Below are 26570 nucleotides of genomic sequence, written 5' to 3'. Positions count from 1 at the left end.
CCCTTCCATTTTATCCACAGGCTGTTGGACAGTACAAGTCATTTTATTCAGTAGAAATAAGGTGTGTGGTTTTTTATACATAAATTTATTTAATTTTCGAATTTTTGAATGTACAAACCATCATCAAGCAACCAAAACAAAAAGAGAATTCCATAAATTCCCATGGACTCTCTTCTTCCCCTTTGTGGGTCCTTATGTTAACTTTTTGCTCCTACATCTTCTCTGTTGATCCAATTCTCTTAAGTCTCCCTTATAACCATAGTCCAACATCCAACCACAAAGGTCATTCCAATCCTACTAATAATTTTAATTGTTTACAGTGAGTTTTAAGATAAATTATATCTTTCCCCATTCCTTATTAAAATTTTGATCTCCCTGATTCCTAATTCTTCTGGTCATTTTTGCCATTTCTGCATAGTCCATGAGTTTAATCTGCCATTCATCTCTGATAGGGACTCTGTCTTCTTTCCATCTCTGGGCCAGTAACATCCAGGCAGCAGTGGCCACATACATAAGAAGTCTCTTCTGGTCCCTTAGTATTTCCTAGAAGAAATGCTTTGGGGTTTTTTTTTAGAAAAGGTTATTTTAAACATTTTTTTCCAGTTCTTTATATAAGGTAAAGGGACCCCTGACCATTAGGTCCAGTCGTGACCGACTCTGGGGCTGCGGTGCTCATCTCGCTTTATTGGCCTAGGGAGCCGGTGTGCAGCTTCTGAGTCATGTGGCCAGCATGACTAAGCTGCTTCTGGCGAACCAGAGCAGCGCACGGAAGCGCCGTTTACCTTCCCGCCGGAGTGGTACCTATTTATCTACTTGCACTTTGATGTGCTTTCGAACAGCTAGGTTGGTAGGAGCTGGGACTGAGCAACGGGAGTTCACCCCGTCACGGGGATTCGAACCGCCGACCTTCTGATCGGCAAGTCCTAGGCTCTGTGGTTTAACCCACAGCGCCACCCCGTGTCCCCTAGTTCTTTATATATCATCTCCCAAAATTCTTTTACTACTTTACAGGTCCACCACTTGTGGTAAAAGGTGCCCTCATTTTCCTTGCATTTCCAGCATGTATTTGACCCAGTAGAAATAGGGTGTTAACAGGTGTGAGTCTGAACCCACACATGTGTCCTGTACTCATGTGCATCCCTGCATGCACTACTAAGATATTTAGGACCTTTTGCTAAGGGTTATAAAATCCGTTTGTTTTGGATATGTGCTTGCCCTTAACCTTATGCGCACAAGAAGTTCACTCACAAGTGGAATAAAGAAAGGTTGGCTTATTACATGAAATGAGTGTGACAGAATACAGTCATACCTTGGATCCTGAACACCTTGGTACTAGCATGTTTTGGCTCCTGAACGCTGCAAACCCAGAAGTGAGTGTTCCGGTTTGCAAATGTTCTTTGGTACCCAAACGTCTGACGCAGCTTCTGATTGGCTGCAGGAGCTTCCTGCAACCAATTGGAAGCTGTGCTTTGGTTTCCGAATGTTTTGGAAGTCAAACTTCCAAAGTATGACTGTATATGGAAGTTGCTTTGGACAACAAAGTGACAATATAAGCAGGTAGCAACTCATACTTGATTCAAAGAGCAGAAGAAGCACCTCTATCAAACGCCTAAGGAGAGAGAGAGAGAGAGAGAGAGAGATTTGTCGTAGCCCTCACATGAAAAGGAAAGCAAGAAAGGGAGAGAGAAGGGCATACCTGTCCTGAAGCAAGGCATAGTGTCAGGTGGGTCTTGAGACCTTAGGGTGAAAAGGGGGTCCATGATGGAGCTGTAAGAGCAAACCTACCATTGAACATCTAGGGGTTTTGTTCTTCCATGTATATTGCACAAACATTTAGACCACTGCAGTGCATAGGTGTTTTCATGCTCTGAAGGAGAAAAGGGAAAGGGGCTTGTTAGTAAGTGGTCTGGCCAGCTTCTCAAGACACACCTGCCTCTGTCCCAAAGCCAGCTTCTTTTACACCTGCTGTATTTGACTTTCCTTCCCTGTTCTCTGTGTGAGCCTCAGGTGGCGGATCATATTTCTTAAACACTGGGCATAGAGGCCACTTAAGAGTCACACGCCAGGCAGAATGAGGATATAAAATGAGGATCAGATAAGCTGAGAAGCAAGTTAAGGGAGACGTCAAGTCCTCCCTCTTCCAAGTTCCTGCTTGGACATTTGCGGTGCCCTCTGCAGGCAGGTCTCCACAGAAATGTGGCTCTTCCTCATTCTCAGTGGCCTTGCTCCCTTCCTCGAGTTAGCTGGTGCAGATGACTCCATCCCGTAAGTTGTTATGTGGTTGGAAGACCTGTGATCTCAGGGAAACAGAATTATAGAGGACATGACTGGGAGGGAGAAGCTGGTCCTTACGAATTCAGAGTTGTGAGGGCCATGAAGGAGTATATTGAGTGGGGGGAGGGGGCTATTAGGGTGAATGTATCGCTAGGGAAAAGAACAGACGGAAAGAAAGGAAAAGCAGAAGGGCTGAAGGAGGCACCTGCCTGCAAGGAAGAGTGAAGGAATGAGGTTAACCCAGAGGGAATGCTAGGTAATACTTGTTGCCTTTCCTGGAGCAACTTACAGTCTTCTGAGAGGAAGCTCAAAGTGGACTTTTATGACAAAGAAAAGTAGCGTTGCTACCAATTTTCAGCTGTTGAAACATTTGGAGGCAAATTTGGAGGTTCCCATTTGAGTGAAACATCAGAAGACTTTCTGAGGGAAGTCAAAAGTTGTAATGGAGATTATCAAAAGAGGTGATAATGTGTTGTCCGTTATGTGTTGTCCAATCATGTAGCTGCACCATGTTTTTCAACCTTGGGTCCCTAGATGTTGTTGGACTACAACTCCCATTATCCCCAATCAGCCAGTGGTCAGGGATGAAGGGAGTTGTAGCTCAACAACATGCAGAGACCCAATATTGAAGAATACTCCCAAGGCTGGAGAACAGTGATGTGGCAAGTAGGCACAATGCCGGAGACTCATTGGGCTTTTCCACACTTCCTCTTGTCCCACGGGGGAAACTGCTCTTTAGCGCTCAATCAGAGCAAACAGCAATTCACATTTTCCTGGATTGCCATTTGTTCTGATTGATCACTAAAGAGCTGGTTTTCCCTGGGAAACGAATTGGGTAAGGGGAAAACCACTTGGACCTGTGCTTACTAGGCACAGCACAAGCAGGAGTGTGGATGAGCCCAACATAGGCGCCGACTCCATGGGGCCTGAGGGGGCCCGAGCCCCCTCAAAAAATCGTTTGGGGGGGCTCTGCCCCCCCAATAATTTAAGAAAATTATTAGTTATATTATGCTTTGTAAAATCACAAAATTATGTTGGTATTTTTTATTTTCCTTGTTTGATGATAGTTACCTTTTAAAATACATTCAGTAATGAGTTAAAACAAAGCCACTCCCGATCTAGAGAGGGGGTGGGGTTGCGGGCTCTCGACCCATCAACAATCTCGCGGGGCTGGCGTCAGCCCCGCGAGAAGCGGGGATTCCCCCTAGCTCATTAATATTCACTGCCCACGGCGGCAGCCAATCGGTATGGGCCCCCGCCCCCCCAATATTTTTTATAAGTCGGCGCCCCTGGAGCCCAATCAGATGGACCCCTGAGACAAAAGCAGTAAATGTAGTTTCCTAAGCAGAATTCTGATGAAGGGACAGCTTTGTTCATTTTCCACTTCATTTGAACACATGGAGCTGCTTTATAGCATCAGACTGTTCGTCCAAGACAAGCATTGGCTACTCTCATAGCAGCTCTCCTCTAGAGCCTTGGACAGGCACCGGTTCTTCCACAACTCTGCTGCACAAAATCTGTTCATCTGGAGAGTCTTGCAACTAGGAAAGTACAGATGCTGTTGCTGTTCTTTTTGTTGTTGTGGTTACACTTACAATTATTAATTATCCTGCCTTATAAATCCTTCCAGGGTGACTCATAAATTATACTGAGTACCACTCAAGTCTTGTGATGCTCTAGTTTCACGCCGTTGCTCAGATATTCTGCTACTTTCTCCATTCTATCATGCCCACAGAAATTCAATAAACCCTGCAGGAGTCAGAAGAATTTAACCTCTCTTTCAGCATGGGGATCAAACATTTGGACCCACTGCTTTTTAACCTTACTATGCCTGTATAGTTTTATCTGTGAACAGATGCCAAGGTTATGTTTTGACCCACATATTCCTGTTTTCTCTGTATGCCAATAGAGGTTGATTATTGATTGGGTTACATTAAAATAAAATTAAAAATTAAAATACAATAAACAATAATCAGCATGTGCAAAATCATCATAGGAACAGAGGAAGCTGCCATACACCAAGGCAGTGTTGGATTTCAGGAAGGAATCCCCTTTAGAGTGCAAATAACTGGACTAATTGCCTGCAAATAATCTCACTCCCTAAAGAAAGGTGTGTTCTTGTTCTCGTATCTCTCCCTCTCATCTTCTGCATTCAGGAAATACATGCTGGTCCTTCCAGCCCGGCTGAACTACCCATCCAGTGATAAGTTGTGCATGGACCTGGGTGATGTGGAAACATCTGTAGTGCTCAGCATCACTTTGGAGACTAAGAACAAGACCCATGTTCTGCTGGATGGATTCAGATGGCATGAGAAACAGCTGAAGTGCCTGACTTTCACAGTGAGTGATGTATACCAGTAGTAAATCTGGTCTGAATGCATGAAAAATAATAATAAAGTACAGAGTATAAATCAGAAGCATCAACTGATGAACTGATGGTGATCTTAGATCTATAGCATGCTGCTTCACCTCTGACACTGATTAGCTGAGCTGGTGTGATGTCATGGAATGCACAAGAACATTCCATCTGCTCAGGAACGTTTTTAGAATTTTTGTAGTCCAACTTCTAAGAGGCCAGGAAAAAAGTTGTCAGTTTGACCGAGAGTAGTGGAAACACTAACCTGAGGAAAGGAAGAAGTGGCACCTTCCTCCTGTAATTACAGTGGTACCTCAGGTTAAGTACTTAATTCGTTCCGGAGGTCCGTTTTTAACCTGAAACTGTTCTTAACCTGAAGCACCACTTTAGCTAATGGGGCCACTGCCGCTGCTGCCACCACCGCACGATTTCTGTTCTCATCCTGAAGCAAAGTTCTTAACCCGAGGTACTATTACTGGGTTAGCGAAGTCTGTAACCTGAAGCGTCGGTAACCTGAAACGTATGTAACCCGAGGTACCACTGTATTTGAATTGTACCCCATTCTATAGACTGTAGTCTCCTATCACTCCAGTCTGTGCTTGCCTGAAGAGATGCTAGAAGTAGGGCTTTATTTTATTTTATTTTATTTTATTTTATTTTATTTTATTTTATTGTGGGGTGTTCCTGCCACAGAGTGACAGAGTCCTTGCAGCTCAAAGAGTGTCCCTTCAAAAGGGTTCACTCTTTCTTTTCCACACCCAGTGACCCAAGGCTCAACACAAACCAGCAAAAGAGGCAGAACCAGCAGATCAGCCAGACAACTTTTGTTATTGGGTGGTATATAAATCTTGTTTATTTATTAAAAAATATCTTTATTCCTCTGTGTCGTAAAAATATATATCAAAGTGGTTTACAGGAATGAAAACATAAAACCATTGAGAGGTTAAAAACAGACATCAATTAGCCATTGTGGAAGAATGTATTCTTAATTGCCTGCATAAGCCTGGTGGAATAGAAAAGTTTTCCGCAGGGATGTGGAAGTTGGCACAGAAGGTGCACATCACCACACACTGAGAATGAATGAAACAAGTTTTAAATTATAAGGTGGAAGCTGGAGCTTGGGGGACATTTGGACTTGAAAGGAGTACAAAACAAGATTTGAAGTACCCCATAGGCTTTACTATTAAATATGGAGGTCTGGCTGGTAGAAACATGGATCCTGTTGGGCCGGAGCCTCTTCAAGATTTGGAGTTTAACATTAAGGACTATCAGAAAGACCGGCAGAGAGGAACTGAGAGAGAATTGAGAGCCTCGGATGTGAGATCTCCAGGCTAAACAGTATATTGAGACTGATGGATTTTTGTTGGGGACTGAAACCGGGGAAAGGGTGGGTGGAGTTTGGGAATCCAAAGGGTATACAAATATAGTTTGTTCTGTTTTTAATTTGTTTCGCTATTGGTATGGAAATTGGGAAAGTCGTGGAAGGGAAATTTTGGTCGACTTTAGGAAAAACATTTAAGAAAAAATAATGAGGTATAAATATTGATGTGTAAATTTGGATAGGTTAAAACTGGTTTTTAAAATGGTCTAAATTAAATGAAAATAAGGTTTGTAAACGTAAATTGAGGATGGAAGAAAGAAGAAAAGTAAAATAATAACAGGTTAGAATAAATAAGGACTTGCTGAGCTAATAACTTAAATTGGAATACAAGAAGGGGAGGTGTGAGGAGGTCTGAGAAACAAGTTAAAAGGAAATAAGTATTTGAATTTTTCTGTGTTATTGTTTTTAAGTTTTGGTTTTTTGTACTTTTGTTATTTTTTGTTTATTTTGGTTTTTGATTTTATATGTATTTTGAAAATGCTAATAAATATTTATTTAAAAAAAAAGAAACAAGTTTTAAATTAAAGACACAGTAGCCCTTTAAAGCATGGTGTGCTTTGTCTACCACACAAAACACTGCAATTGTACTTTAAAAATCACACACGGAAATGCCTTTGTGATGGCTGAAGCCCTGTCCATTGGGGAAGTCATTGTGCTTTGGTGATAAGGGTGTTGCTTTTGGCTGTAGAAGTGTCCGGTTCACAACTCTGCTAATCCATGAAATACATTGGGTGGTTGTGGGTCAACCTCCCTCCCTCTCAGCCTACTCGACAAGGCTAAACTGCAACAACCCCGTAGATGCTGCTTTGAATTCCATTCAGGGATGGAACATGCAATAATTAAATCATGCTCCCACATGGAGGTCCAGTGTTCAGATTACTGGATCCTGCCTATTCTCTTCCCGATATGGTCTCTCCGTCATGCTGTCCTTTGTTAGAAGTCCAGGACAATAGGAAACATCTGTAGGGGGTTTGACCTGTGTGCGTCACAGCCCTCCACCACCGCCCCATTCTCTCCATTTTCCTGCTCTTTCATTCACCCTTTCCTTTCAAGTACATGCATTTAATCCTTCCTGGATTGGGGAACCCTGTTAATGCTAAGTGACTTGTGTAAACCAGGTACCACCCCCTGCAGATGGCTCGGAGGAAGTTGCTGCCATCCGACTTTCTGATGCCCAAGGGAAAATAGATGAGCAGAAGCAGGTTCTTATTCAGAAAGCGGAAAGTGGCACTTTTCTGCAGATGGACAAGCCCATCTATTCTCCAGGACAACTGGGTAAGGAGAAAAGAGTCCCTAGGGCTGGTGGGCTGGCTCTTAATATGTAAACCGGGCTAGTGGCAGGCACTTTTGATGGTAATGTGATAGTAAAAGAGGGCATACCAGCCCTCCTTCATTTTGGAGCCATGACACCACTGGTTACCAATGGTAGGATTTTGATTATGAAGGGAAAATACAAGCTGCAGAGGAATTCCTGGGTTACCCCAGCCCCTTCAATACATTAAGACATAGTAAGACATCAAACATTAAAACCTTCGCTAAATAGGGCTGCCTTCAGATGTCTTCTAAAAGTCAGATAGTTGTTTATTTCCTTGACATCTGATGGGAGGGTGTTCCACAGGGCAGGCGCCACTACTAAGAAGGCGAAGAATGGCCAACATATACCATTGAGAGCCACTGGCAATGCAAGAGAACTGTGCTTGCCCTTGTCCTGAGTTATGAACAGAGACAGGTGATTTGGCAGGCTGTCGGGTTAATTGGGCGTGATGTCCTTGGAAGAGTTTGGGGTCTTAACAGGAGGCTTGGAGGAGCTGAACAAAGATGAGAACAATCTTGGCTGGCAGATGGCAGGCTGGGAGAGACACCTTGGGCTCCAGCACTGCACTGTTGTGGGGAACGAGGCCCTCTCGTAAGATCTGCACTTTAAGAGGGTCATTTTGTGCATTTGTTCTGTTGCAGTGCAATTTCGAATCATCACCCTGGATGAAGGATTTATGCCGTTGGCTACTGAGGTGAGAAATGTGAACAGGGTGCAGGGAGGAATAAGCAAGACAAGATGGGAATGACCTGGGCTGGTCACTTCTTCTCCACCATTTATATTTCTCCTCACCTGAGTACAAAAGTATTTAGTGATGAGTGCAACAAATATGTGCGTAACAAAACTCTTGACAGCAGCTTTTGTTAAAGCAAGTCTGCTCTGAGATCAGCTTGCGCTTGCATGTAGTGATCGATGGTGCATTTAGGAGGTCCCAATCCACAAGACTTGGGGGATTTTTCAGAGCTTTTATTTCGGTGAAAGAAAGAGCCCAGCTCTTTCTTGCAAACTTTCTTTCTGGCCTGGTTCCAAAAACAGCAAGATTGTAGGTTTTTTTGGTAATCGCTAGAAACACGAGCTGACAATGTGCTCATAAGTGATAGGAATGAGAGGACGGTTGAACCAGCCTCCCAAACGGCTTTTATTTTATTTTATTTTATTTTATTTTATTTTATTTTATTTTATTTTATTTTATTTTATTTTATTTTATTTTATTTTATTTTATTTTATTTTATTTTATTTTATTTTCCATGTACCAGATGTAGAATCCATGGAGAAATGGTCTGTCTGCATGCAGAACAGGTCAAAAAAAATAAAAAAGCACCAAGAAAGTTCAACAGATCTTCTGTGCTCAGTTTTCTGTACACCTGGCAGCTTTACGGAAGCTAAATAGGGAATCTTCAGTTGCTTGGTATGACATTGTAGCTATGGCAACAGTATGGGATGTTCAGGAAGTTTCTGAATGGCTAGGATTCATTGACCCAGAGGGCATAAAATCCCAGAGTGTAGAGGCTGGGGTGCCATTTTACTGCAGATATTAGAAGCAGAGGACCAAGAATATGCCTTTCCTCCTCTCTGCCTGCCTAGCAAAATGTGTTTGCAATTTTTTTTAAAAAAATCCTTATCTGCAGTTAAAGGTACTTGCTCATCCTTTGCATCTACAGGAGTGGGTAAGCTGCAGCTCTCCCAATGTTCTTGGACTCCAATTCCTGTCAGCTCCGGTCAGCACAACCAATGGTCAGGAATGGTAGGAAATACATTCCACCAACATCTGTAGGGCCACAGATTTTCCACCCCCTCCCCTAACTTGATGAGTTGCAGGATGGGAATTGTAGTTGGACGCATTACTCCTGCTGGAGACTAAAGGGATTGCCTCTTGTTTTCTTCTTTAGCACCAGCTGGTGGAGTTGCAGGTGAGTACCCTCACGTTTCCCAGGGATCTTCTTCAGATGTAATTTGAAACACACACATCAATGTGGGGTGGAGGGCAGGGGAGAAGACTGAGGAGGTTGCAGAACTTCCACCCTTTCAGAGATGCTTCCTAGCCCTTCTGCAGGTATGTGCTGCAATAATTCATGTGTTTTATTTTTTATAAAAATGTGATTGCAGGATCCTGCAGGCAACCGAATTGCACAATGGAATAATGTGCAACCAGACAACGGGGTTGTCCAACTGTCCTACCAGTTGGCTGCTGAACCAATGCTGGGGGTCTACAGAATCATTGTGGATCATGGGAAGGCTTTCTTAAGCTTTCAAGTGCTTGAATATGGTATGAAATGAGTTTTGGAGAAGCATTGTCTCTTCCATTCATCACTAGTTAGAATTCAGTTTCTGTCAGCAGATATTGGGGACAACATCTGCCTCAAAACACTACCCACTGATTTGGGAGCCTACCTGCCTGAACAAAGCCTGTTTAAATGTTCCATTGAGCACACCTGGTACATGTTAAGCCATGGTTCTAGTTCAGACTCTGTTGATGCCAGATGGTTCATCGTGCAGGATGAAGAAGTTCTGTTTTGCAGAGTCCTTTCTACCTCTGCAACACAGCCTCCATAACAGCATCATAAAAACCTCCCAGGTGAAGTAATCCAGAATCTGCTTATTAGAAAATGTCAGTTTGGAAAATAATGCTTGTAAACCTGTTAACTGCTTCTACATCTAAGCTTGTAGTGCTTAGTAAAGCCAGCGTGGTGTAGTGGTTAAGAGCGGTAGACTCGTAATCTGGTGAACGGGGTTTGCGTCTCCGCTCCTCCACATGCAGCTGCTGGGTGATCTTGGGCCAGTCACACTTCTCTGAAGTCTCTCAACCTCTCTCACCTCACAGAGTGTTTGTTGTGGGGGAGGAAGGGAAAGGAGATTGTTAGCCGCTTTGAGACTCCTTAGGGTAGTGATAAAGCGGGATATCAAATCCAAACTCCTCCTCCTCCTCTTCTTCCTCCTCCTCTTCTTCTTCTTCTTCTTCTTCTTCTTCTTCTTCTTCTTCTTCTTCTTCTTCTTCTTCTCGTAAGTAAAAAGGAAAGGCAACAGTTTGAATCAACCCACTTTAAAACATGTCAAATGCCAACACACCTTCTCTTTAAGCTGATTCATGGTGTACCATGTAACAGTCTCTTCTCTTTCTTCTTCTCCAGTGATTCGCAAATTTGAAGTGGTGGTGGTACAGCCTGCTATCATCTATTCAGCAGACAGCAACTTTCCTCTAAAAGTCTGTGGCAGGTATACATATCAGAGCACCCATCACTTTATTTGGGAGGGCAGAGCAGAGCTCATGACCTCATTTGAGCATTATTTAGCTGCTTATCTACTTTTTCTCTGTTGGAATGAGACTGGAGTAGTCCACACCTGCAAGTATTTGAACTTATATATGGGGAGCAATTTTGGTCTTTCCCGTTCATTCCCTTTTGTGTTTGCCCCTGTCTTTTGGTTTGTTGATTTTGTTATGTCGTCTAAATGCCAATAGGGCATGCAAGCTGCACATGCACCTTGTTTTGTTTTTTAAATTCTCAGGAAGTGCACAAAAGCACACAGTCAGGCAATTGTAAATTCTCACCACACACTTTTGCAGTTTCCTGGTTTTGTGCAAATCTGATAGTTGCGCATGCTCCCCAGTCTCTGAGCAAGGAGCAATTCCAGGGGGTTCCAGTGCTTTCCAGGGTCCAGTTTCCCTGGAATGAAGCTCAGCGGAGACTGTGGTGTTTTTAGGATATATGGTTTTATTTACACATATCTACAACCTGAGCCTAGAATGGAGGGACTCACAGCATTAACACCATGACAAAGGAACTAAGATGGATCTAAGCGGTGAATACAATTAACTACAAAAATCGAAAGTTTGATTCCTTTGGAATAAGGTTTATAAATAACTAAGAATGTTATCTTCAGCTGAAAGCAAAATAGTGGGTGGTTTTCAGGCTAAGTGGAGAAGTATCAATTAAAACACTGTCTGTGGAAATTCAAGGAGTGTCATGGCATGGCTGAAGTCTGTGTGAGTGGCATAGTGGGGCAGAAATCAGATTATCAGCACACACACCCTCCAAAAAGGTACCTTTAGCATTTGTATGACAAGTACAAAATTTAACCAGGGAAGGTTTCCCTTGCATTAATATAAAGCAATAGGGAAAGTTTCTCATCTTAATTTTCCATCTTGATGCTATCAAAGACATAGGGGACCTGCCAAAGAAAAGCTGGCAACTCTAGGCTTGTGTGCAGCACATAGAAAAAGGAAAATAAAGAGTAATGGCTGGATTTATCTCTACTCCCCGCCTCCCCCTTTCTAGGTACACATACGGCAAGCCTGTCCGTGGTTTAATGCAAATATCCTTGTGCCAGAAAGCTTACCGTTATTTCTGGAGGTCGCCAGATACAACAGCTCCAGCACCTACTGACATCTGCCAGGATTTCAAAGGGCAGGTAATGGTGATCAAGAGGGGTTGGTGGTATGACTGGGAGAGAAAAATTTCTAGGGCTGGAGGACAGTGGAAATGAGGGGGCTCAGGAATAACCTGATGCTTCCAAAAATCTTAAATGTGCCATCCCAGGTGAGGCCCTGGCTTGGAAAGGAAGCTTAGCCTGTATTTTTCCACTGGCCTGAAATTTTCTCTTCAGTACTCCAATTATTAGCTAGATTCTGACGTTCATTAATTTCTACTATTCACTAATAGACTCTAGTACCCCAAATCTGTACTCCTTCTGAGGAGTAGGAGGAAGGCTCCATGAATTTGTGTTTTTCCCCGAAGCCAATGATTGGCATCTTAGCTACCTTCACTGACGGTTTATTTCAGACTGACAGGACTGGATGCTTCTCTGCTGCTGTGGAATTGTCACAGTTCAGACCTTCGAGCTATGAATACAGCCACAGCATAGATGTAGAGGCCTCCTTGGAAGAAGCTGGAACAGGTAAGCTCTGGTGCTTGCAGGGATATGAGGAGCGAGGGGTGTGTGTGCGATTTGGGGGACACCCTCACCCAAGAGAGAGAGAGAAGGCAATTAAAGGAAGGCATGGTTATCTGTGGAGGAGAGGCCACAGGGCCATGTACACCACTCAACTTCAGGAGAAGAAAAGGCTAAGGAGTAAACGCCACACAAATCTGGAGTGGAGTCCCTAAGGCGGTCAGATGGTACCTTGTACTCCTTCTGGCAACTCCTGCAGCCAAGCTGCTGCCAAACGTATTGCTCTGATTTCCTTTTGTTGTAGGCAAAATCTGCCCTTTTTCCCTTATGGGGTATCCAAGAGCCCATATAGAGTCCTTATGTGGGTTTCCTATTGGTAGGAGAAAATAACAGGCCAACCAGAGAATATTGAGAAGCAAAGCAGCTAATAAGCCTGATCTTTATTGATCTGTTGCAACAGGGTCCTCCTCTCACACGCAGGAAAAGAGGAGGACCCAGAACCCAGGTGTGCCTGCCCTTATATAGACATTTTAAATTCCCTGCCCTGGAGCTCAAGACCACCCCTCCATACATCATACATGCATCACAGAAGGGGTGTAACCCAGGACCACCCCCCACAAACACCATACCTACATCGCAGAAAAGGTGGTCTACAACAGAAATTTGAATGTTGTTGTTTTTCCTGTCTGTCAGCTTATCTGATTGCCTTTCCTGGTAGTCTGGCCATTCCTTTGAGATGGTGATTTCCCAATTCCTGAGACAATGGGAAGGTTCCCTCACCCCCTCCCTCCTTGCAGAGAAAACATTTGGTCAGTTTGGGAGTCAAAATGATTTCGGGTCAGTCTTCCTGTGCTGATCTATGTATGTGCTTGGTTGGTACATTTATGAACATTTATTATATATATAAGACCTTAAACTTTATTATTACACTTTTGCACCACAACAGCAAGGCCAAGAGGGCAGTCTTGTTGTCTGGGCAGCCCAGGACCTCCACACACACTGCCCCAGAGATGTCACTTTGGTACTGCTAACGCCGCGGTTTGCTTCACCCCTGAGGATTGAGACAATAGGGGGCCAACAATGAGTTGCTGGCCCAACTTGGGCATTTGTCTTATGCGTTGAAAAGGTCCTGCTATGTTGCACAGTGAGCCTCCTTGTGTAGAACAGGCTCCTCGCCGGGCAAATGGTTGCCCTCCAACCCATGGAGCAGGAAATGGCAACAGGGGGTGGAGTTATCAAGCTTGTCCCTTCTCTCTCCCTTCCCCCACCCTCGTGTTGATTCAACACAGAGAACTTATGCCTGAATAGGGCTATTGGCAAGTAGTGTTCTTTCTCCCTGTCATCTGCAAAGCCATGTCTTAGTTTCTGCTTCTTGGTTGCACAACAGAATGCTTGGAACCAACCTTTTTAAATAACCATACGTTGGCATCTACTGAGTGCCAGTACTCTAAGGTCTCTACTACCTATGGTTGAATAATCCACCATCATTGACTAGTTCTGGTCTGTATCAGTTAGGATTGCAGAGTATTCTGGTTAATATTGGAGCTCATTCCCCCCCCCCTCCCAGGACGATGTGTGCATGCTGTGTTATACGTTGCAAAAATATCTGACACTGCTAGGCAGGGTTTTCTGTGGGTTTTTCTTTTTTACAGGTGTACAAGCAAATGTTGCTCGTCAATTCTATATGTCTGATCAAGCTGGATCTATGAACTTTGTGGAGACAGATGATTACTACCATCAAGGTTATCCCTTCAGGGGAAAGGTAATTCCTATAATTTTCAAGAACTTCCTAGTACTCTTTGGTGCAATATTACAAATGAGCTCAATTGACCACATGATTTCAAACAAACACTCTCCTGCCAAACCTCCTTGCCCTCCCTTTACATCTGGTGAAATCAGCCATCCTTTCATACCTTGCCAACCTCTCACACCTCTCCCTTTACATCTCACCTGCCTCAGAACTTGCCATACTTCTTCAGCTTGCCTGGACTGTGGTCCTGGGTCACGTCCCTGCCTGTGTCTCCAACTCCAGTTCCCTCCTCTTCATCTTACCTGGGTCTGCATCTCCATCTCCATCTCTCATCTCTTCTTGCCACACCTGTGCCACCCACCCTCCTAGCAGCTCAGCAGCTCACCACACTAGACTTTGCAAAAACACCTGTCTGTGGCCAAGCAAACTGCAGTGTGACAACATCATTACAATTTTATATATTGGAGAGAAAACCCATCTTCTCCCCCATTTTGGGAAGATTCTCTTTGGTCTGAAAGTCCTCTTTCTTTTGCATCTGATCTATCACCTAAACCCTCTAAAAGAGGACTTGTTTTCTAAATGTTTCTTGAAGACTATGACGGATGTCATGAGGCAGCTGAGAAGCAACTGTGGATAATTTCAGTGATGTAAGTAAATCTCAACTCTCTTCCTCTTTCTCCTCACAGCTCAAAGCCTTGCAAAGAGACGGCTCCATCATGAAGAACCATGATGTGTTCTTAGTAATTAATTTAAATAACAACCAGACCAACATGCTGATTACTACTGACAGCAATGGCATAGCTGAGTTTTCTTTAGACACAGAAGCGTGGAATGGAAAAGGGGTCTCTCTGGAGGTGAGGATACTGCTCTGCATTCTCTGTACACCACATAGCAAGAAGCAAAGGCATGGTTTCAGAACCAGACTTCAGAAACATTCTCTCAGGCTTCCTTGTTTCCATGAGAAATCTTGAATGGAAAAGCCATGCTTGGAATTTGCTCTAGCTCCTAGACTACAACACTTATCATAAAGTGAGAGAACAAAGTACATCTGGAGGATAATTAATGCAATGCAGTTTAGGGTGGCAAAAATTATTTTTATGCCACTTTTCTGCTATAGACCACCCCTCCCCCAAATCAGAATGTGTATGGTTTAAAATACAGAATAAGCAATGATATCAAACTTTCATTAACATTCTATAAACCAGGCTTGTCCAACTTCCAAGAGACTGCGATCTACTCCCACTATAAAAAAACAACTGGTGGTGATCTACCCACTGGATTGACCAAAGTTGCTGAGCGTTTTTTAGATCGTGATCCACCTGTTGGCCATATAATCCACCTGCTGATCAGAAGGTCGGCGGTTCGAATCCCCGTGATGGGGTGAGCTCCCATTGCTTGGTCCTTGCTCCTGCCAACCTAGCAGTTCGAAAGCACGTCAAAGTGCAAGTAGATAAATAGGTACCGGTCCAGCGTGCGCTGCTCTCGTTTGCCAGAAGCGGCTTAGTCATGCTGGCCACATGACCCAGAAGCTGTACACTGGCTCCCTCGGCCAGTAAAGCGAGATGAGCACCGCAACCCCAGAGTCGTCTGCGACTGGACCTAATGGTCAGGGGTCCCTTTACCTTCACCTTTAAGGAAGCAGAATAAGGCACAAGTCCTCAGCAGCCAAACATGAGACAAGCATGGCAGGTGGAGCAGAGTCCACCCTGGATATCATAGCAGGGGATCAGATGCAGGAAGGGAATTGCTAAGAACTGGGTGGGAAAGAAGGAGAAGCTAGGAACAGGAGCTGATCGTCTTTATAAAAGGTACCCCTGCCCATACGGGCCAGTCGTGTCTGACTCTAGGGTTGTGCGCCCATCTCACTTAAGAGGCCGGGGGCCAGCGCTGTCCGGAGACACTTCCGGGTCACGTAGCCAGCGTGACGAAGCTGCTCTGGCGAGCCACCACCAGCGCAGCACACGGAAACGCTGTTTACCTTCCCGCTATAAAGCAGTACCTATTTATCTACTTGCACTTTGACTTGCTTTCGAACTGCTAGGTGGGCAGGAGCTGGGACCGAAAGACAGGAGCTCACCCCGCCGCGGGGATTCGAACCGCCGACCATGCGATCGGCAAGTCCTAGGCACTGAGGTTTTACCCACAGCGCCACCCGCGTCCCTTCGATCGTCTTTATACATGAGGCTTAAATTTCCTGTAAGCCACTCTTGTGGTGCTTTATGGAAGAAGAAGCAGATGGGAGACATACTGTGAAGGAGCACTCTGTGCAACATGGGTCAATACAATACAAGGCCATTTTGGGACAGAGATGTTCTAGGCCTGAAGTGTGATAGTGGCTGTCTCCTCTTTCATACAGGATCAGTTCTGCTTCTCCCCACTTCCCAGTAGATGGTAGTGTTGCATCAAACATATATTGAGTCAAGACAGCTGCTAATTTAATAGACACAAGCAGGGCTTTTTTCAGCCTGAACGCATAGGAACTCCGTTCCAGCCCCTCTCAGGTGGGCTCCCCGTTCAAAGAGAATGAGGGAGGTGTTCATTGTGAGTTCCGGCACCTCTTTCTCTAGAAAAATAGCAGTGGACGCAAGCATCTAATTACGGCTGTCGCCTGAATCAATCAATCAATTAAATAACCCTGTATACATTTACATATGAATAGAAAAATGATTTTGAAGAAAGAAATGCATACTGAATTTGGCTTTAGGTGCTGCTTGCTGCAACATACACTCCTAATCTTAGGTCTTAACTTCACATGCCAAATGGTTAGCAATAAGGTTGTGATTTTTCTTTTTTTTGTAAACTAAAGACCAGAAACACCCCCCCTTACCTCAGATTGTTGTCACAATCGCAGCATATGGAGAGGGGAGGTTTAAACCTTCCCTCCCCATTCAACCCCCCAGCACAATTATCGTTTGGGGCTCTTCAATTGGCACCAATGTGTGGGGTGGGGTGGGGTGGGGATTCAGAGATCATGGATGGGGAGGGAAGCACTTAAATCTCCCCACCCCATGTGCTGTGCTCCTGATAATAATACGGGAGGAAAACCTAGAATTTATTTTTTCACACACAATGTGATTGTTTTTGATTTGAGTTTCTACTGAAATGAGGCTGTATTTCAATGTTGTAGTTTAATCTTGTTTTTAAGTTGTATTTTAATCAATTGTTTTTATACCTGGTGTTAGCTGCCCTGAGCCCAGTCTTGGCTGGGGAGGGCGGGGTATAAATATATTATTGATAATAATAATAATAATAATAATAATAATAATAATAATAATAATAATATTCATGCCAACAATGTTATGTATAGTTTGAGAAGAAGCATTCCATCATTATGAGAGTGAAGGGTAATGCCTCTTTTAAGACTTTTAATATTTTTAAGATGAAAATTAAAGATTCCACATGTCTCCTGATTTCTGAGGGAGTTTTTTTGTCGGTAGTCAAAGTTTTTTTGATCAGTCACTTTAACTGGTTGTTTGACTAAAGACTGCAACTTTATCTCTTTCCCAGGGAAGACTCCATCTGGAGGATCCAGTGTATGAACTGGGGAAAATCAATCAGTACCACCAGAACGCTTTCCTCTATCTACAGCCTTACTACACCACAGCAAAGAGCTCTGTGAAAGTCCGGCGGGTGCCAGGAGTGCTGCCTTGCAATCAGGAGCAGGAGATTCAAGTGGATTACAGCATTAAGGATAGTGATCTAGGCGAAGAAGGCAAAGCGAAAGGAATCACCTTCTCTTATTATGTGAGCATCCTGGCTGAGGACAGAAGGTGCCAGGGTTGGCAAGACAAAAAAGCAACAACCCAAAACTAGCTGGCCAAAGAGAGAGGACAGGACTTCAGTTTTCACCTTTCCTGGTTCAATTCTTGTAGTGTTTTCCAGGATAATAATAATAATAATAATAATAATAATAATAATAATAATAATTTATTTGAACCCTACCGATCTGACTGGGTTGGCCCAGCCACTCTGGGTGGCTTCCAGAATATATAAAAACATAAGGTAAAGGTAAAAGGACCCCTGACCATTAGGTCCAGTCATGACCGACTCTGGGGTTGCGGTGCTCATCTCGCTTTATTGGCCGAGGGAGCCGGCATACAGCTTCCGGGTCATGTGACCAGCATGACTAAGCCGCTTTTGGCGAACCAGAGCAGTGCACGGAAACGCCGTTTACCTTCCCGCTGGACCGGTACCTATTTATCTACTTGCACTTTGACGTGCTTTCAAACTGCTAGGTTGGCAGGAGCAGGGACCGAGCAATGGGAGCTCACCCCGTCGCAGGGATTCGAACCGCCGACCTTCTGATCGGCAAGTCCTAGGCTCTGTGGTTTAACCCACAGTGCCACCCGCGTCCCTTATAAAAACATAGTAAAACATTAAACCTTAAAAAGTTTCCCTATACAGGGCTGCCTTCAGAAGTTTCCTAAATGTTATATAATTGTTGTTGTTGTTGTTGTTGTTGTTGTTGTTGTTGTTGTTGTTGTTGTTGTCATTCATTCATTCATTCATTCATTCATTCATTCATCCCCTGCCCATCTGATGGGTTTCCCCAGCCACTCTGGGCGGCTCCCAACAGAATATTAAAAAAACCAATAAAGCATCAAACATTAAAAGCTCCCCTAAACAGGGCTGCCTACAGATGTTTTCTAAAAGTCAGATAGTTGTTTATTTCCTTGACATCTGATGGGAGGGTGTTCCACAGGGTGGGTGCCACCACCAAGAAGGCCCTCTGCCTGGTTCCCTGTAACCTCGCTTCTCACAGGGAGGGAACCGCCAGAAGGCCATCAGAGCTGGACCTCAGTGTCCGGGCTGAACGATGGGGGTGAAGACGCTCCTTCAGGTATACTGAGCTGAGGCCGTTTAGGTCCTTTCCTCTATTGCTTCCACACTAGTGCCCTAATGTCAATGGCATCAAAACATCTGCCGCCTGAGAAATATGGCTCTTAAGAGTATCCCTTTCTGGATGTTTTCATCCTGTATATGCCTCTTGCTTCCCCAGGTGACAGGAAAGGGGAAAATCCTTATGCATGGACAAAAGAATGTGGGTGGCAATGGGGGAGGTAAGTCTATCTGTCAAATCCCTCCCCATGTCTGCATGTTTGACTCGCTCACAACTGGGTATACACGTTGCACTGGGAAATAGTTAAATCAATCAATTTAAACTGCAAAAAGGAGCTAAGTGGGGGGGGAATGGCCTGAAAATAATGGGAGAACTTCAAAAATTGTGTGAAAAAAGTGGGGGAAATGGCTAGCAATCCCAGGAACCTTTGCATCTGCAATTCCACTAGTCTTTGCAGCAACCTTTGAAGCCTGTGGAGAGTTGGAGTTTCAGAAAGGAGGTTTGGAAGACCAAAATTTTAATAAGGAATGGGGGAAATATATAATTTACCTTAAAAACCACTGTAAACAATTAAAATTATTATTTGTAGGATTGCAATAACACTTGTAGTTTAATGTTAAATTTCAGGTATAATGGAGATTTTAAAAATTTGGATAAATAGACAAGATGCAGGAGGAAAATGTTAATATAAGGATCCACAAAGGGGTGGAGGGAAGTTTAGGAGACTCTTCAGAATTCTCTTTTTATGTTAAATAAATTTATTTTATTTTATTTTATTAAACTAAATAAAATTTTAAAGAGAGAGAGGGGAAGTTTGAAGGGAGTGTTTGTGGTGGTGTTTGGTGGATTTCTGTGACTTTTTGGCAGAGTTTGGCTTTTTAGATGGTGTTCCCACTAGACTATTATATGGACAATACCTGGGAATGTAAGTGGGGAGACACTTATATTTTATATTAGACTTAGAGTGGGTGGGGGGCAGGTTAAAGGAGATGGCTTGTGAAGGAGAAGGGAGAGAATAAAGAGTGATGGATTGAAAGTCTGGGGTTTGGTGTGGATTAAGGAGTCATATTGATGACTGAATCCTCCACTCTGAAACCTTCCTCCCCTCTTTCAGGTCTGCAAGGATCCTTCTCCATTTCATTGCCCTTCACCTCCGACTTTGCACCACAACCATCTTTGGTCGTTTATTCTCTCTTCCACGATGGAGGCGCCATTGCAGACAAAGTCAGCTTTGAAGTGTCCATGTGCTTCAAAAACCAGGTGAGCCGTAAACATGAGAGATTATCTGAGAGGGCTGTAATCCCAGCCCATACATGTGACTCCCACCCACCCACCCACCCCTTTGATATTGAGGTCTTGCACAAAACCTCTTTATCACTTTTGCACTCTTGTGCAAGACCTCTGGATTATTATTTTTTTAATGAAAAACAAAGGGTAGCTCTGTTTTTTAATCCCTTCTTTGATAGCAGAGCTGATCTGAGTGTCCTATGACATTACAATTTCCTGCTTTCCTTTCTGGGAAGGGACAAAAGCCACAGCCCAGGTACATTCCATCAAGACCCACTTACTGATGTGGATGGCAAGCGGCAGAACTGAATGTCATCAGACATGACGGGGGAAATAACCGGAATACGTGGGTGTGATGTTAACATATGAGAGTGCTGGAGGTGAAATAGTTAAACGGGTTACCCAATCAGAACCCAGGGGTGGAGTCAGAGGGACTATAAAACCAGCTCTAGGAGGGGCGAAGTGGGGAGTTGGTTGGGAGTTGGGTGGTTGGTTGGAGTGGGAGTGAATTGGGATAGAGTCTGTGGGGAGGTTGAGTTAGTGTAGCGAAATAAGCTGAGTCAGGAACATCTAGGGGCTAGGAAGACAAGTAAATATCTGAGAGGTGGTTTAGTGAGTGAGAGCAGGTAGCGGAAGTTATAGGTCTGGATAGGCACCCCATGAAAGTAATTGACTGATACCGTTTATGAAACCACATGCTTGTTAAATTGCAATAAATAATCAAAAGTTTATGTTCCAAATTAACCCTGACTGGACTCAGTATTGTACCAGGTAGGGTCTGGGTGGTGGTAATGAGAAATCAAGTGGTGGCACAGGGATCAATAGACAGTGAAACGTCGGGGGACCCTGTGTGATTGCCACAGGAAAGTGGCTCTCATGCGTCAATCATGTACCCAGAAAATGGGGGGGGGGGATCCAAGGTACCCCTTTGCAAGTACACCGCTGCCTTGAAGCACATGGAAACTTGATTTTAATTTTTTTTTAAGGCAGGGAAGGGTAAGGTTTTTAAAAAGTGGTGCTCAGGTCAGATGATTTATATCCTCCCCTCTCCCACCCACACATAATAATAATAATAATAATAATAATAATAATAATAATAATAATTTATTATTTGTACCCCGCCCATCTGGCTGGGTTTCCCCAGCCACTCTGGGCGGCTTCCATAAAAACCAGAAATACATTAAAATATCACAGATTAAAAACTTCCCTGAACAGGGCTGCCTTAAGATGTCTTCTGAATGTCAGGTAGTTATTTATCGCTTTGACATCTGATGGGAGGGCGTTCCACAAGGCGGGTGCCACTACCGAGAAGGCCCTCTGCCTGGTTCCCTGTAGCTTTGCTTCTCGTAATGAGGGAACCGCCAGAAGGCCCTCGGCGCTGGACCTCAGCGTCCGGGCAGAACGATGGGGGTGGAGACGCTCCTTCAGGTATACTGGGCCGAGGCCGTTTAGGGCTTTAAAGGTCAACACCAGCACTTTGAATTGTGCTCGGAAACGTACTGGGAGCCAATGTAGGTCTTTCAAGACCGGTGTTATGTGGTCTCGGCGGCTGCCCCCAGTCACCAGTCTAGCTGCCGCATTCTGGATTAGTTGTAGTTTCCGAGTCACCTTCAAAGGTAGCCCCACGTAGAGCGCATTGCAGTAGTCCAAGCGGGAGATAACTAGAGCATGCACCACTCTGGCGAGACAGTCCGCGGGCAGGTAGGGTCTCAGCCTGCGTACCAGGTGGAGTTGGTAGACAGCTGCCCTGGATACAGAATTGACCTGCGCCTCCATGGACAGCTGTGAGTCCAAAATGACTCCCAGGCTGCGCACCTGGTCCTTCAGGGGCACAGTTACCCCATTCAGGACCAGGGAGTCCTCCACACCAGCCCGCCCCCTGTCCCCCAAAAACAGTACTTCTGTCTTGTCAGGATTCAACCTCAATCCATTAGCCGCCATCCATCCTCCAACCGCCTCCAGGCACTCACACAGGACCTTCACCGCCTTCACTGGTTCTGATTTGAAAGAGAGGTAGAGCTGGGTATCATCTGCATATTGATGGACACCCAGTCCAAACCCCCTGATGATCTCTCCCAGCGGCTTCATATAGATGTTAAAAAGCATGGGGGAGAGGACGGAACCCTGAGGCACCCCACAAGTGAGGGCCCAGGGGTCTGAACACTCATCCCCCACCACCACTTTCTGAACACGGCCCAGGAGGAAGGAGCGAAACCACTGTATAACAGTGCCCCCAGCTCCCAGCCCCTCTAGACGGTCCAGAAGGATGTTATGGTCGATTGTATCAAAGGCCGCTGAGAGATCCAGCAGAACTAGGAAACAGCTCTCACCTTTGTCCCTAGCTCGCCGGAGATCATCAACCAGCGCGACCAAGGCAGTTTCAGTCCCATGATGAGGCCTGAATCCCGATTGGAAGGGATCCAAATGGTCCGCATCCTCCAGGCGTGCCTGGAGTTGTTCAGCAACCACGCGCTCAATCACCTTGCCCAAGAATGGAAGATTTGAGACTGGGCGATAGTTGGCCATACTGGCCGGGTCTAAAGATGGTTTTTTAAGAAGCGGTTTGATGAGGGGAAAAGTTGGGAAATCATGGGACTGGAGTGTGTCACATCCACTGGTGTGGACAGAACATAGCAGGATGTGCAGACTCACAAAGTATGGTACCCCCAGCTGTGTGGAAAGTCAGTTACAATTCCCCATGTCTCATACAGTGGAAGAGCAATGAATGGTATTAGGAGCTACCATCGTGATTGGAAGAAATATGATTTGGGACTAATACACACACAAGCGAGGAAGGAAGTAGCTGGGGCTGCCATATGTCTGGATTTTCCCAGACACATCTGGGAATCGGGTTCTGAAAATGGCGTCTGGGTGGATTTTTGCCAAATTGGCAAAATGTCTGGGATATCTTGGACGAATGGCAAGTAGGGAGATTAAAAATAAAAAAGCTTTAAAAATTAAAAAAGCCTTAAAACTTAATGAGGGGGTGGATAGATGTTCCCCCAAAAAAGCTCAAAAATTTTGTCCGGATTTTCACTTTTGGGAATATGGCGAACCTATAGTAGCACTGTAGAAAATTAAGAGTTATTAAAGGGAGCTTATTGGGGGCAGGGAGATCTCATGTGAGGTGCACTCTCCCTGAGGTGCATTTTCTCATGTGAGTAAACAGTAAAAATAGTCTATCCAGTCTTAATCTGTTAGTAAATGTTATATCTTCTTCTTCTTTATTTATATATGCCTTTTTTCCAGACTGGAACTCTCGGTGGCTTACACAAATTAAAACAACACAGATAAAACACACAGAGCTAAAAAGATATACAGGATAATTGTGAAAAAGAAATTAAACTCTCATACAATGAAAATAATATACAGATTAAATACATATATGTAACACAACGTTTAAAGGTCAGAGAAAGTTTCATGCACCGGTGCCACAACTGAGTCAGACAGATGTTTTCTGGGTTGCCCATTCTAAAATAGGATTGTCTGCTTGGTAAATACTTGTCTATGGTTTTATGCCCCCTGCTTTGTTTTGGCACTTCTGATTCTCAGCATTCACTTCTGCAGGTCAGCCTGGGGTTATCGCAGCAGCAGGAGCTTCCCGGAACAAGCATCGACCTTGAACTGAAGGCAACACCTGGGTCACTGTGTGCCATTCGGGCTGTGGACCAAAGTGTCTTGCTCCTCAGGAATGACAGAGACTTCACCAACACAACCGTAAGGCAGAGAGAGAATGAATGAAACTGAGATGTGATGGGCAGGGTTGGGCACTTATGCACTGTACATGTACTCCCAACACACACACACACACACACACACACACACACACACACACACACTAACATAATTGTCATTCACAATAAAAGGGTGAACTGTTCACAGGAGGAGAGAATAAACTCCTTAAGATAACAGCTGCTGAATTTCCACCCCAGTTCCTGGCCATTTGTGCATCAGGTTCGTATGAGAGGAGCACAGAGAAAAGCGCTCTTGAGAAATTTTCTCAAGTTTTCCAAGAGCATTTTCCTAGCAATGGCAGTCTTTATCCCCAAAGTCCTTTTCTGGGCAATAACATATCACTTGCTAGTGCATTCTCTTGCTTAATTTGAAAAAAAAAACCCCACTTGCACCCACTTGCTTTTCCCCCTGTAGATGGCCAGAAAATAAGTGTCTGTGTATTATTTTGATGTAGTGCATCAATTTCTTCTTGGGCAGCCTTTCTCCATAAATGAGCATTTGCTGAATTTCTTCGCAATCAGAGGATTCATGAGGCTGCATTGTCCTTGCAGTGTAGGGCAATCTTACTAGTGGAATGCCATTACTAGTGCCTGTTGGGATGCTGTCAGCGGCTCCTGGCTGGCTGGCCCAGGAAAGTATAAAGACAAGGAAAAGTTTCTTACCATCCTTTTTTATTTCAATCTTTACAGAGAGAGGCTATAGAACCCAGCCTCTTGCATAATGGCCTTGTCCCAAGTGAATCTCCACCCCTCATATCTCCCACTTCCTCATTCGTCACTTCTACAGGTGCTGCTACATGTCCTCTGTCTTAGAGCTCTTTGCTTTTAAGGCTCGCCGGGTTCTGGGAGTTGGAGGGTCTAGAATGCTTTCTAGTGACAACGTGTCAGCCAGCAGCCGCTCCAGTTCTGCCTCCTCCTCCTCCTCCAGTCCCATGATTTCCCAACTTTTCCCCTCATCTGCCTCTGAGTTGTGACCTCCTGCAAACCACTATTGTAAATCAATACGTTCTTCCTCTTCCTCCTCCCTGGAAGGGTCAAGATGGGGAGATGGTCTCCACCATTCCTCCTCTGCCCAGTCCCTGACAGCGCCTGGTATCCAGTTTTGAAACTGCATCAGTATCCTCATCATATTCAGAGTTTGGCATTTCCCCAGGAGGTTGTCCTTTGACCCCTTCATCATTACCGCTGCTAGGAGTTTGGAGATCTACTCCTTCTCCTTTCTCATCTCCAGATCTATGTGGTGTAACTTTGGAAATTGAATTTGGTTATTCAGTTGTAAGTTTTGGGAAATATATGAGAACTTGCGATTTATTCTCTGATGGTTTAGAACCGTCAGATATAGATCCTTTCACATCTACCCTCAGCAACTTAATTCACATCCTTTTGCTTTACACGCCATGTATTCCTTTGCAGATGTATGACAGGTTCTACTTCCTAGGAGGGTATCCTTATCAAGTCACTGAGTACGATCACTGCGATGGACCAGGACCAATCGGCGACCCTATGCCCCTGGCACGAAGCAAGCGCTACAGCTGGAGACCTTGGTTTGATGATGGTGGAGTAGACTTCTTCAGTTTCCTCAAAGTAAGTGCCCTTTATTATGCAGTATTCGACTGGAATAGGGGAGTTAGTGTAGAAGAGGCACTGAACAGCATTCAGGGATTCCCAGATCCAGATTAAATTTAAGAAAAACCAGGCTGGCATTTTGATGATGAACCTGTGTGAAAATGGCACTCGCCAGCTGTTGAGGTTGCCCAGCAAACTCCCTTTTGCAAACAACCCATTTTTCATTTCATATCCCTTTAAGAAATCGTGTGTGACTCTGACCCTAGAGAATGGGAGAAGGAGGGAGGAAAGGAAGACATGCGTGCTATGTGGATAGATGGAAGAAGGTATAAAAAAAGCTGGCACCATTGTCCTGCGCAACTAATGTGATTCCTTTCCTTGGTCTCTCTCACCACTGACAGGTTATGGGGCTGAAAGTCTTGTCAAACAACAAAATTAAGAAGCCAGCAACATGCAGGCACCAGTACTCTCCCTATGGCATGGCCGCTTCAAGTAAGGAGGTTTCCAATTCCAGATTATTGGTGTATGTATCTGTGCTTACCATGTTGAAGGTGGTTTGACACAGGGCTTAGCCACACACATATTTTGCCCCACTCTTTCAAGGCAGAAGTCTAAGCATTTCTGTTTTGTTGGAGCAGGGTTGCTTGGAGGAGGTTTGCAGTCGGGGAGTAGACCGGCCCTTGCATCTGAATCCCGTCCTTGGTCGTCGGACGCAGACGTCGATGCTCAAGTCCGTCAGAACTTCCCTGAGACCTGGATCTGGAAGCTGTATAATGTTGAGTAAGTTTTGATTAATTCCTGAGCATGGGCGTAGCCAGGGGGCCAGGGAGGGGCAGCTCTGTTAGGATATAGTTCCGTTCCACCTTAAAAGGGTACAGGCATGACTGCTGTGTGTCACATGCCTGTTTACTTCCAGCACAGATCTTGCTGGGAACTTCCGTTTGTATATTGCTTTTGTGTTACTGCTGTTTTGCTGGAGACGAGAGGGAAGCAGACATGTTTTCCTCTGTTCCTGAACTATGCTGAATAAAATGCTGTACAGTGGTACCTCGGGTTACATACGCTTCAGGTTACATACGCTTCTATTCATATGTAAATGTATACAGTGGTACCGCGGGTTACATACGCTTCAGGTTACATATGCTTCAGGTTACAGACTCCGCTAACCCAGAAATAGTAC

At 44.5% G+C, this 26570-nt stretch overlaps 1 protein-coding gene across 3 annotated transcripts in view; it reads left to right on the top strand.

Moving 5' to 3' along the window:
- Positions 1-26570, top strand: part of A2ML1 (alpha-2-macroglobulin like 1) — a 62648-nt gene that overhangs the window by 6844 nt on the left and 29234 nt on the right. For 2 of the 3 annotated variants that reach the window (XM_081844789.1, XM_081844787.1), the window contains exons 1-18: positions 2112-2265; positions 4431-4614; positions 7130-7286; positions 7968-8020; positions 9216-9236; positions 9433-9592; positions 10455-10539; positions 11601-11733; positions 12105-12219; positions 13866-13975; positions 14650-14817; positions 17471-17707; positions 18963-19023; positions 19918-20063; positions 23658-23807; positions 25238-25408; positions 25792-25882; positions 26029-26170. In XM_081844789.1, the coding sequence (XP_081700915.1) occupies positions 2195-2265; positions 4431-4614; positions 7130-7286; positions 7968-8020; positions 9216-9236; positions 9433-9592; positions 10455-10539; positions 11601-11733; positions 12105-12219; positions 13866-13975; positions 14650-14817; positions 17471-17707; positions 18963-19023; positions 19918-20063; positions 23658-23807; positions 25238-25408; positions 25792-25882; positions 26029-26170 (2255 nt within the window). In that variant the 5' untranslated portion in view covers positions 2112-2194. Of the gene's footprint in view, positions 1-2111; positions 2266-4430; positions 4615-7129; positions 7287-7967; positions 8021-9215; positions 9237-9432; positions 9593-10454; positions 10540-11600; positions 11734-12104; positions 12220-13865; positions 13976-14649; positions 14818-17470; positions 17708-18962; positions 19024-19917; positions 20064-23657; positions 23808-25237; positions 25409-25791; positions 25883-26028; positions 26171-26570 lie in introns of those variants that run through there. The other variant, XM_081844788.1, reaches the window with a different exon arrangement.

Source organism: Podarcis erhardii (assembly GCF_964252035.2).
Source record: "Podarcis erhardii genome assembly, chromosome: 17".
Classification (NCBI taxonomy): domain Eukaryota; kingdom Metazoa; phylum Chordata; class Lepidosauria; order Squamata; family Lacertidae; genus Podarcis; species Podarcis erhardii.
Note: the sequence above shows the minus strand (reverse complement) of the source record. Positions and strands in the feature narration are given on the sequence as shown.